The 12,974-nt window shown below is 36.5% G+C and overlaps 1 protein-coding gene across 22 annotated transcripts in view; it reads left to right on the top strand.

Annotated features, from left to right (window-relative positions):
- The window catches only part of sei (seizure), a 668,222-nt gene that overhangs the window by 428,110 nt on the left and 227,138 nt on the right, over window positions 1-12,974 (top strand). For 20 of the 22 annotated variants that reach the window (XR_011391990.1, XR_011391991.1, XR_011391989.1 and 17 more), the window contains one exon: window positions 3,190-3,338. Coding sequence is in view for 15 of the 22 variants with exons in the window: in XM_070084823.1 (XP_069940924.1) it covers window positions 3,190-3,338 (149 nt within the window). In the remaining 7 variants the exon portion in view is untranslated. Of the gene's footprint in view, window positions 1-2,976; window positions 3,126-3,189; window positions 3,339-12,974 lie in introns of all 22 variants that reach the window. The other 2 variants (XM_053786177.2, XM_053786160.2) reach the window with 1 other exon arrangement.

Raw genomic sequence — 12,974 nt, 5'->3', positions numbered from 1 at the left:
CAAGATCTTTTTTTATGCTAGTTTTATAAAATGTCTTGCAGTATTCTTTTTTAGCTAGGCTGTTTTCATGTACTGCTCGTTTGTGACTGAAAGCAATATTTCCCTGTGTAATTTTGTTTCCTAAATCATGGAAATTAATCCTTTAAAATCACAGCACCTCTTTAAATGATAATTTACTCATTGTTTTAATTATTGCACAGATTTTTTTTTCTTCTTTGAACAAAGGGATGAGACTCTACCCTATCTAGGCTAAGTAAATTAACACACATTGTCCTTTCAAAGGTACATAATATAACATGTATCTAAGAATGCAACAAAGTGACCTAGTGTGTTTTATAGATATATCACAGAATTTAGATTGATATTGCCAGTTTGCCTCCCTGCATGGTCACCAAAATAGCTCTCTGCCTACATAACTTGGTCTTTGTAAACAGCCTCAGAAAACTGATCTGAATTTCTCTGCCTGTGCTTCACTGCTGCTGACTATTCTTGTCTGATTTTTCTTTCCTAATTATTTTCTCTCTCATTACTTTTGCCTTTTAAATACCTCTGAGACCATTATGGCTGCTCTGTCTAATACTGTACTCCAAGAACTTAAACTATCTATTGTTTTCTCTGTAATCCTTATCTCTGCTAACTTTAATAACTTATCTGTCCCTCTTCTGTCTTTAAACATCATACTTAGTTAACTTATTAATAGTCTTAACTTTTTGGCTGAAATTTTAATTATAATAATCCTCTTCAACTTGAATGCATTTCCATTTCATTAATAAGTAACACCAGTTATTATTTAGGCTGGAGATGCCTCCAGTTTCATACTCTTAAGTTCACTAGATGAAGAGACAAGTATTTGTGTTCTTGAGAAAGTTCATGTTGGTCAAAGTATTCCATACATTCTAAATGTTGCAGTGAGGTACATAGTTGAGCTCACATCATTACCTTTTCTATCGTTGCCTGTTTTTGTACTTAGTTTAATATTCTCATACTTCCCACATAACATAAACTATTCAGAAATATACCTATTACACTATATTGTGTATGTTTGCTGTTATATTCCTTTCTCATTTAAAGTGGTGGGAAATAAGTAAAATGCCTATCACAGAGTAGAAGTGTGTGTACTAGATAAAAAGCTCACCCAATTTTATCTTTAAATAACTAAAATGAAGTACGATAAATAAATTTATGTTTTAATGCCCTACGTATACTATATAGATTTTTCCATGATGGTTAACATATTTTACTCATTTAAAAAATATTTGTTTTTATTGTATATGACCTTTTATAATTCCCATCCATTTAAAAATTTTTACATATTATTTATTCAATTATAGACTCCTATTTTACGTGTGTCTCTTCTGTTTGCACTTGATGATGAAATGCCATAAAACATTCTCCATGAAAGAATGCTATCTCGGTACACCTTCACATACTGTTCTTATCCTTCAAAGCACCTTTCCTTTACATTTTTTAAAATTTGTCTTACTTCCTGGCATATCACTGTCATTCTGTATACACTCGTATTTTTGGAACTTATGACTACCTTGCTTAATATCTATATATGAAACTTGTAGCATCTGTGAATTCTCCATTTTTAGGCAATCCATGTGAAGAATCTTCCACAGACAATGCCCAAATTGTTTTACTATTTCTGTTGTTCTTTTAGTAAGCATCACAGCCATATTCTGGTATCTTGAAACCATACAAGATTAATGCTTTATATGGATATTTCATTTCTTTTTGGGCTTTCAGGGTTACTTCATCACTAATTTTATGCAGTGTCCTGTTTAAACTGCCTTTCCTAAGTTCATCCAATATCTTTAGTTCCTTTTTATTCAAACTAACATTAAATTCTTGCTGTGCAGGAATCTGAATCAGTTACACTTGAATTATTTGATAAGTTATTTAATACAGCCACCATCCTCTGACACACTGATCATCCCATTAGCACTTGTATCAAACATGTTGCATTATCAGTACTGAACATTATTAAATATAGTTCTGAGTCTCACATTGTGTCAAAGAACTCATTTAAACACTATGTAACACTTTTCACTGTGATTTTTTTTTTTTTTTGCTTCTTGCAATAAATTTTATAGGTCTTTTACATATTGTGAGAAAAACCTTTCTCAGGTTTACCATTTTTCATATTCTGTAGTAGTAGAAGATCTTACCAGCATGTAAATGATCAGGTACTAACATGATCTATTGCAAGACATTTTCTATAACCTGCTTAGAGGCAAAATGTAATGTGAACAGATCTTGCTCTAAATCATCTCTCTTCATTGCATATAAAATATTTTTTTATTGATTATGTAATCAGGCAAAATTAACCATATGATACCAGAGTGCTTTCGTGTTTTTCGCACTTGGATACTTCCATTTTGTTATTTTCCGCTGGCATTTTTTCACATATAACCTTGCCAGCAAAGCCTTACTTAAAACACTACCTACAGATCACCAAACTATGTGACATTTGCTGCAACACTTAGTGTGTAAAAAAACAAAAAGGAAAGTAGGCCTACCTGAAGGATTTAATTACATTTCTCATTTAAACACATGATGGATCAGTAAATGTTTTATATTAATATGATCATTTTTTTCTTGTCATTAAACATATTTTTCATCTCTCTCTTTCTGTCTCTCCATCTCTCTCCCTCTTCCTCTCCACCCCCCTCTTGCTCTCTCTCGCTTGCTCTTGCTCGCTCTAGCTCTTGCTTTCTCTCGCTTGCTCTAGTTCAGCCTCTCTAGCTCTTGCTCTCTCTCACTCTCCCTCTTGCTCTTTCTAGTTCTGCCTCTCTCACTCTCTTGTTTTCTCATATCTTATATTTCATCTCTTTATCTCATCTCTTTTCATCTCTCTCATTCTTTCATTTCTCTCTCTCTCTGTCTCTTGGTCTCTCACTTTGTTGTTCTTTTGCTCTCGCTCTCTCTCTTGATCCCAGCCCTGCTTGTCACCCTGGCCCTTTATCTCCCCAGCACGCCTGGACCTACACAAACGGCATCGACATGAATATGGTGTTGAAGGGCTTCCCAGATTGCCTGCAGGCAGACATCTGTCTCCACCTCAACCGACACCTTGTCGAGTCTTGTCCCGCTTTTGAAGGTGCCAGTCCGGGATGCTTACGGTAGGTGTTTGGTACACAACCATACTGAAATACACCTTTTCCCCTTTCAATATTAATCTGAAAGCACGCATGGTCGTACACGAACGGCATAGACATGAGTGCGGTGATGAATATGTTTCCCGAGTGCCTTCAGGCCGATATAAGCCTACACCTCAACCGTAATCTGTTCGATGCCTGTTCATCCTTCGAGGGAGCCAGACCAGGATGCTTAAGGTAAGTGTATCTGTCAGCTCGCATACTTGTTGAAATATTGATATCCTGCTAAGTCAGTGACAGCTCATAGTCTGATAATTTACTACTACCATATATTTAGTATAATACTCAAGAAAGTTTTACTAATATTTTTTTCATAATGTTCAGTAATTAGTATTCAAAATATTTTTTTTGTCTGCATCAGTGACCACCATCTGTGACTCAGCTGACTTTTCCCACAACCCCAGAAGCTTTCATAGTACATCTACTCTCATACCCCTCGAAGCCCTATAGTCCATATATTTTTACCTTTATTCACAACAGGTCACATGAGATATTTAGAGTGTCTATACCCTACCTAATTAAAAATTTTGACAACACTGCTGTATGGCATAAACCTAGAACTTCTATATAGTATATGGTAATGCAATGATTTGTTTATAGAATACATTGCTACAATCGCTCTACATATTTTATAAAGTTCTGTACAATCAAACACCACTAATCAGTAAAAAAAGATGAACTGAAATCACCTCCTATATAGAAGAATGTCCAGCTATTTATATTTCAAAATCTCATTCTTAAAATTAAAATTTGGCCTTTCGACAACACCCCTCCCTTCCCCACAAAAAGTGGGAAAACTGAAAAGAGTGGACTTAATTCTATTTATATGTCTTCTCAGAAAAGTTAATCAGCATATGTTATTCAAGCTGATGCATCATGTAAACATGATATGTATATAAAACCAATGAAAATATCTGCAATGTAATTACAGGCATTGAGCACCAGTGTTGCATGGAACCTGGGGAGGTACTGGGTAGCTCTGTAGTCTTATCTAACTGTTACTGTATGAATTAAAAATAATCAACTTTCATTCATATGTGGAACTTTTTTAAAACCCCACCCGTCTCTTACCGAGGCAAGGTGACTCAACAAAGAAGAAAACACTTTCACCATCATTCACACATAATCACTGTCCTTGCAGAGGCACTCAGGTACACCAATTCAGATGTCACTCCAAACAGCCAATATCCCAAACTCCTTTAAAGTGCGGGCATTGTACTTTCCACCTCCAGGCCTTAAGTATGGCTAACCAGTTTCCCCGAATCCCTTCAGAAAATATTACCCTGCTGACATTCCAGCAGCTTGTTAAGTCCCAAAAAAAACATTTGTCTTCATTTACTCCTATCTAACATGCTCACAAATACATGCTGTATGTCCAAGCCCCTTGCACACAAAACCTCTTTACCCCCTCCCTCCATCCTATCCTAGGATGACCCCTACCCCTCCTCCCCTCCACTACAAATTTTTTATATGTAGTAATTTATACAGCAGAAGTGGTTGCTAGTCCCTTGCTCACTGCATCATATTATTATTTTTTTTTTTTCAACAAGTCGGCCATCTCCCACCGAGGCAGGGTGACCCAAAAAAGAAAGAAAATCCCCAAAAAGAAAATACTTTCATCATCATTCAACACTTTCACCACACTCACACATTATCACTGTTTTTGCAGAGGTGCTCAGAATACAACAGTTTAGAAGCATATACATATAAAGATACACAACATATCCCTTCAAACTGCCAATATCCCAATTTTATTTTACTTATATTTTACTTATAGTAATAATTTATTATTAATATTATTATTATTATTATTATTTTTATTAATGCTCACAAAATCTTAGCAACACAATTGCAAACAAATCAGAGAATGGGTAGGACTCAAACCAAGGGCATGTGAGTCCTAAAACTCACAGGCTAGTGTGTTTAAGCCTCACCAGTACTGTGATTTGTTAGCAGTCATGTTAATATGATTTAATGAGTTATGATAGTGGCTTTGTGGGGACTTTAGTTAGAACACACCACAGCCATGCTGGTCTGAGATTCACTTGTAAAAATCTGCATTTGTAGTCATGCTAACCTCCCTGTGATGTACAGAAATATACCTATTTAAATGAATCCTTTTAGGCTCATTATTATTATTTTTTTTTTTGTAATAATAGCAGTAGTAATGTACCGTACAGTAATATCTTGTATAACAAGGTTTTGAATTGTATTATTATAATTTGTAGTAGTAGTAATATACTGTACAGTAATACTTTGTATAACAAGATTTTGAACTTCAGAAATTATAAACTGTGCTGTAGCACAGTTTATAATTTAAAATTTTTTTAATAGTAGTGTTGTAGTGAACTGAATTACTCACTGCAATAAAGATATCAGTATTATTTCAGCTTTAGTGCATTACACTGTAGCAGTGTTTTGCATAACACTGAACTTTATTGGCACCTATTAACCATGCTATGCAAGGTATTTCTGTATTATGCTTTAACTCAGTAACTGTGACTAATATGCTAATATGCAGGTGATGGGAATGTGTCCAGTGTACTAATATGCACAACTTTTTGTGCCTTCAAATATGCCACTTTCCAGTAATTTGGACCTCAGCACAACTCTTTGGGTCTTCTACACTCTCTTCATGCCTTGGAAAAAATATAAGACGAGACAGGTCCTTGCAGTGCATCATGGGTAACACTGCCTGTCTAAAATGAGTAAACAGTGAAGCCAGGACCTGTTGTTCATCCACCAGCTTCCCTACCAGCAAATAGGGTGTGGAACTGACAGAAAGATATAATCAAACAGTATGATTTATTTCTATGTTTTGAGGAGTATTACACATGAAAACAATTGTAATATTATAAATATTCCTTGTACATAGTGTTAAAAGACCAAAACAGTAAAAAAAGTGAGAAAATTATTTACACCAATTTATACTGCATATTCCAAGTAGAACAATGTCAGGCTATGTACTTTTCTATGTTTGAAATACTAAAACACATGAAACACACCTAATATCTTTAGAAACTAGTTTATGTAGTGTTAAACATTAAAGACAATAAAAACCTGAAAAAAAATAATCATGAAACATGGAAGTAGTATGGAGGTGGAGCAGCACACAACACCAGATGTGGTCAGTGTGGAATACTTGGCCACATACTACAAACATATCCAAGAGCACAGACACACAGTGAAATGACACACTACTGTTTCATAGATTCTGTCGTGGAAGAAATATGTTGCTGTAAAGGGACAACCCATATGGACAGAAAAAGAACTATGTAAACTGGACTTGGTTATACACGATCTGGTAGGGAAAAAATACCTTCATATTGGAGGTAAAGGTGGAAAGTGATTCTAACATCATGAACACTACCCAGCAGTTTAAATGAAAGGCAGAATTCTACAATACAGGACAGGTAAAACAATGGGCTGCAGGTTGGGCAACATAAACAGCAATACTAGGAAATGACAATGATGCTGTGTTGCAATCATCAGATGCCCAGCCTATTGCTCCAGATAAAGTTAACCTAGAAAGAAAAAAAGGTCTAGTACCATGACTGGGACAATACACAAATCAAAGTCAAAGTCAAAGTTTGTTTCTACATAATATAATGTTTATACAGAAATGGGCAAATCCGGCAATCAGACATCTGGTTCCATCAGTTATTCGGCATTAATTTCGGTTGGCATAATGGTACTGTTTGGTGGCACTACTTACGGCATAAGTCATTCCAATTTCTTTTTCTCCACTTATTGTTATAACCTGCTTACTTTTAGCCCTAACCATGGTTCCAACGAATAAAACAGATGCTTCTCATTGTGTAAAGCACCTACACAGTACATTGTCCATTAAAGTTAAGGTGGCTTTGAAGCCACTGTTGGTTGCCATGAGCTCAGTCTCGTGATGCATGGGAATATGCTTTATTATTATGCTAATATCAACACTATGGCTTATTTGCCTATCACAATTGATCTACTGTGACATAATAAACAATATAAATAACATGAAAACATGTTAAATGCTCCAGAATAAATAATATTTGGCATAATACCGAGCAGTTTGATGGAGGTATGAAGAGGATACGGGATGCAAGCACCATTCTCCTATCCCTGTCTTGGGGCTTATATTAAAGAAAATGGAGTATAGCACAGGGCTGTGATATACACTCGTACTGCACCATAAAACTGAAACAAAAAGCTATTTTCTCTACATAGATTATCATACACAGCAGCATATGTGTAGAGAACCTAGGATAACCCAAAAAAGTCAGACAAAGTGGCTTATTTCTAGTACCTAGCTTGGGCTAGCCATATGTGATATTTGGTAAATATTCGATTCCCAGCCAGGGTAGAAACATTGGGCGTGTTTCTTTATGCCTGTTGTCTATGTTCACCCATCAGTAAATGGGTACCTGGGTGTTAGTGGACTGGTGTGGGTCTTATCCTGGGACACTGACCTAATTTGCCTGAAATGCTTAGCATAACAAGGGGCTTTCTATAGAGTAGTATGTCAATGATGTCAGCTAGGCCTGTATACCATGTACACGTATGTGTAGCAAATAAAGATATTATTATTATTATTATTATTATTTCTCTCAGTTGTTTGTTGGGCTATCTTATTGAAACTTAGGCAATGTACGATGGAAAGATGCTTCTTAACGTACACCAAAAATGACAGAAATCAGACCATAAATAACGGAGTTCTTCTCAGCCATTAGCAGCCCCATAGCAGTATATTTTCATATGGTTTTTATGGTTGTATTCTCGTTTTTTTTCGTGTCATTTGATAGAATGGAAGATATATTCCAGAAACAGATATGATTTTGATTGCTTTCACATTGAAAAGTATCTTGAAACTGCGCTCACAGTAGCGAAAATGTTCTATTCTTTAGCAATGTTCAAGAGTAAACGTGTGCGCCTGCCAGTCCAAATTCCAATATGCAGTCAAGAATAGGTTGACATTATTTATACAATTATTTCAATGATGCAATAGTCTGCATAACAGTAAATCTTCTATTTTTTTGTGTGAATAAAAATTCCAAATGGTAAGCAAGAGTAATATAAGAGGGGCCTGGAGCCGGGAATGTCTGCATTGTTAATTCTGGACCCTATTTTGAAATTGGCATCTATTGAAATTTGTGTGAAATTGACCAAATTGCCAATTTCTGACTACTTTATTGGGTACTTTTAATAGGTGAATGGGCGGTTTGTTTTACTCAGTCGACAGAATAGAAATAAGTAAATAAGTAAGTTTATTCAGGTATACACAAATACAGTTACATAGATTATCATACATAGCAGCATATGTATAGAGAACCTAGGGTAACCCAAAAAAGTCAGACAAAGTGACTTATTTCCAGTACCTGGCTTGGGCTTGCCATATATGGTTTTTGGTAATTTTTTTTCTTAGTTGTTTGTTGGGCTATCTTATTGAAACTTGGGCAGTGTATGATGGAAAGATGCCTCTTAACATACACCAAAAATAAAAAAAAAAACAGACAATAAATAAGGGAGTTTACTTCTCAGCTATTAGCCGCCTCTTTGTGGTATATTTTTGTATGGTTTTATGGTTGTATTCTCGTTCTTTATGGTCTCATTTGATAGAATGGAAGATATATTACAGAAATAGATATGAGTTTGATTGGTTTCACAACAAAAAGTACCTTGAAATTGAGCTCAAAGTAGCGGAAATGTTCGATTTTTGCTGATGTTCAATGAACTTTGTGTAAGTCAAGTTGGTTAATTTTATTAAGTGTATTCTAACTTAACCATTCTGTAATCTGGCAAACTCAGTAATCTGGCACACTACAGGTCCTAGTGATGCCAGATTTGTGATGGAGGACCTGTAGAAAGCCCATAGTTATGCAGAGCATTTCGGGCAAGCCTAGGCCTAACTTAAGACTACAAGGGCAGTAAACATTACATATATGTATTTAAGGTCATTAAATGCACACAAATAAGTATATATTTGATGAATGCAAATGTAAGTAGATTAAATATATTATTGTACATGACTGCAAAAAAAATTATTTGGTGTATAGTCTTGTAAGTGTGTAGGTACACTTTTTTACATTTAATGACATTATATTCAAATACTCGAATTCACGAAGCAGTGAATATTCTTGGTAGCAGTAGATTGAATATATCATTGTACACAATTCTAAGAAAAAAAAGTTAGGCTTATGAGGTATAAATTTTCAGGAATGTAAACCACACATTACTCAAGGGTCCATTATACTTGAACAAGTATAACTATCTTATGTGCAAAGAGAAACCATAGCCCAGAATAATGGAATGAAACTTCCAGACAAGACATGTAACACAAATGTTGGTAAAGCCTGTCCACTGAAGCCATAAGTGCAAAAACAATGCAGTTTTTGAAGAACCAGCTGGACAGTCACTTTACAAATATTAGATTTACCTAAACTAGATACTGTACAGGGTTGGCTGTGGTCAACTACAATAAAATGACTAGTTTACAGTGAGCCAACTATTGCATAATAATCATGTGTAAGTAATAATAGTAGTAGTAGTAGTGATAGTGATAATAGTATTAGTATGAGCAGCAGAAATCACCCATTATCTTGATTATCTTGACAGAATTATAGGTAGTTAGATTGTAGCTAATCCTTCTCAGCAGATAGCCTTGATCTGCTTTCCCTGTGTACTGGGAAAAACTCCTGGTCATTCTATAGTGATTTTGTCATTTAATATTCCTATTGCTGTCTTTGAAACTGACAGGTATTTTGGCTTTGTCATAGGCTTTTTGGTAACTTTTGCCTATTAGTGAGCTCTGGCCTGTATTTCTATGTTTATGGACCTGCTTGTTTCTGTCTATAGCTGCCTACTTCCTTGTCTGGTGGGCACATGTGTTTCTTTGTTTTCCTTAGCCCTCTCTGCGCTGAGACATAATCTCTTGCCTACTGGTAGGTCAGCTACACATTTCCTGCTTCCTCATTACTCCATGGTTTCCTTGCAACTCTGGTTTCTGGCTTTGCAGGACATCTAATGTAAGAGATCTCCAGCTATGTCATGACTGTAGTCTTGCAGACCTCAGGGCTTACCCTTGAACTTGGCTGCTTTGACAGGTTGGCTGTCAAAAGAGAGGCATATATGAGGCTAAGGTCGCAAGGGATTCAAAGACTAACCCAAAAGGGTTCTTTCAGGTATACAGAAGTAAGATTAGGGACAAGATAGGCCCACTTAAGAGTAACTCAGGTCAGATCACTGACAGTGATAAGGATATGTGTGAAATTTTCAATACCTACTTCCTCTCGGTTTTTACCCAGGAAAATACTAGCAAAATTCCTGAAATAATAGATTATATAGAACAGGACTATGCACGATTTCGGTAACAAGTGACTTGGTTCTCAGACAAATAGAGAAGTTAAAAATCTAACAAATTCCCAGGCCCTGATGAAATGTTTGCAAGGGTGTTAAAGGAATGTAAAGAAGAACTTAGCAAACCTTTGGCTAATCTTTTCAACATATCACTACAAACTGGCATAGTGCCTGATAAGTGGGAAATGACAAATGTAATACTTATTTATAAGGCAGGTGACAGGTCCTTAGCTTCAAACTATAGACCAATAAGCCTTACTTCTGTAGTGAGAAAATTTATGGAATCAATAATTGCCAAAGCAATTTGTTGCCATCTTGATAGGCATAAATTGATTAATGAATCTCAACACGGTTTTACAAAGGGGCGTTCCTGTCTTACGAATTTACTAACTTTTTTCACTAGGGTGTTTGAGGAGGTAGATCATGGTAATGAATATGATATTGTGTATATGGACTTCAGTAAGGCTTTTGATAGAGTTCCACATCAGAGGCTATTGAGGAAACTTCAGGCACGCGGAATAGTAGGAGAAATTTCTTCCTGGGTAGAAGCATGGCTGACAAATAAGCAGCAGAGAGTTTGCATAAATGGGGAGAAATCAGAATGGGGGGCACGTCACAAGCGGTGTTCCACAGGGGTCAGTGTTGGGCCCATTGTTGTTCACAATTTACATAAACAACATAGATGAGGAAATAAATAGCGACATAAGCAAATTTGCTGATGACACCAAAATGGGCTGTCCAATTTCTTCTAATGAGGACACTAGAGCACTCCAGGATGATTTGAATAGGCTGATGCAATGGTTGGAGAAATGGCAGATGCAGTTTAATATAGACAAATGCAAAGTTCTAAATATTAGACAGGAAAATAACCATGCCACATATAAACTAAATAATGTAGATCTTAATACTATTGACTGCAAAAAGGATTTAGGAGTTGTGGTTAGCAGTAATCTAAAACCAAGACAACAGTGTATTAGTGTTTGCAATAAAGCTAAGAGAATCCTTGGCTTCATATCTAGAAGTATAAATAATAGAAGTCCTCAGGTTGTTCTTCAACTCTATATATAAATAACTCTATATATCCTAGGTTAGGCCTCATTTAGATTATACTGCACAGTTCTGGTCACCGTATTACAGAATGGATATAAATGCACTGGAAAACATACAGAGGAGGATGACAAAGTTGATCCCATGTATCAGAAATCGTCCCTATGAGGATAGACTAAGGGCCCTGAATCTGCACTCTCTCGAAAAGCATAGAAGTAGGGGGGGATATGATCAAGGTGTATTACTGGGAAACAGGAATAAATAAAGGAGATGTAAATAACATGCTGAAAATTTCCTGCCAAGACAGGACTTGCAGCAATGGTTTCAAGTTGGAAAAATTCAGATTCAGGAAGGATATAGGAAAGCACTGGTTTGGTAATAGAGTTGTGGATGAGTGGAACAAACTCCCGAGTGCAGTCATAGAGGCTAAAACGTTGTGTAGTTTTAAAAATAGGTTAGATAAATACATAAGTGGGTGTGGGTGTGTGTGAGTTGGACCTGACTAGCTTGTGCTACTAGGTCTGATGCCATGCTCCTTCCTTAAGTGGAAGTGACCTGACTAGGTGGGTCCTTGGGCTGATCCAGGGGGGGACATGGACCTGCTTTGCATGGGTCAGTAGGCCTGCTGCAGTGTTTCTTCTTTCTTATTTTCTTATGTTTATTATCCACAACTCTGGACTGACCTTCAGGACCTATTGACATTCTCTAGAATTCTTAGTTTCAGCTGCTCTTGTATCATTTGGACTGATCCTGGTAGGCTTTGGATCGGATCTCCATGTACATTAGCCTGTTCTCTGATGCTTTCTCCACTCCGAGTATGATACCTTCTGACGCTGCTATGTGTGGTATCACAGAAAATTCAATTTCTCCTGCTGGAGCACAACTTTGTGCCTCCTTGGCCTATCTTTCCATCTCCTTGGGGGTCTCACTTGGATGGTGGATTCGGTTCTGGTGTCTTGTGTCCCAGTGTTCCTGCTCCTCATTAACACAATGTTATCCAGCCGATGAATGGTTGGGCAGTGTTAATGTTTTCCCTTTTCACTTAGGGGTATCCATTTCATCACCCTCGCTACACTTAACTTAGATCACTGTTTTGTTCTTTTATAAATATACTGGTGGTCAACTATTGCTTGTTTCTCTGTGACTGATATAAACTTTGGAAGGTCAGTCTGAGCTCCCTCCCATTTCATGGTAATTTTGAGGTCATTTAGATAGCAAATTCCTTGTCATTCTAGGTTGGGGTGTTAATACACCTCAGTAACAGCTTCTGATACATATGCTTAGGTATTTGGGTGAAGTCATTGCCTGGAACAGTTGGCTCAATATCTGAATTTCTGTTAGTGCCTTATGCCCAGTGTCTCCTTAAATATTCATGGCACTGGCCTCTGTGGACATGGAGGGAAACACCACTTCAAGAATAGATTGCTC

This window comes from Cherax quadricarinatus, chromosome 14, assembly GCF_038502225.1.
Source record: "Cherax quadricarinatus isolate ZL_2023a chromosome 14, ASM3850222v1, whole genome shotgun sequence".
Classification (NCBI taxonomy): domain Eukaryota; kingdom Metazoa; phylum Arthropoda; class Malacostraca; order Decapoda; family Parastacidae; genus Cherax; species Cherax quadricarinatus.
Note: the sequence above shows the minus strand (reverse complement) of the source record. Positions and strands in the feature narration are given on the sequence as shown.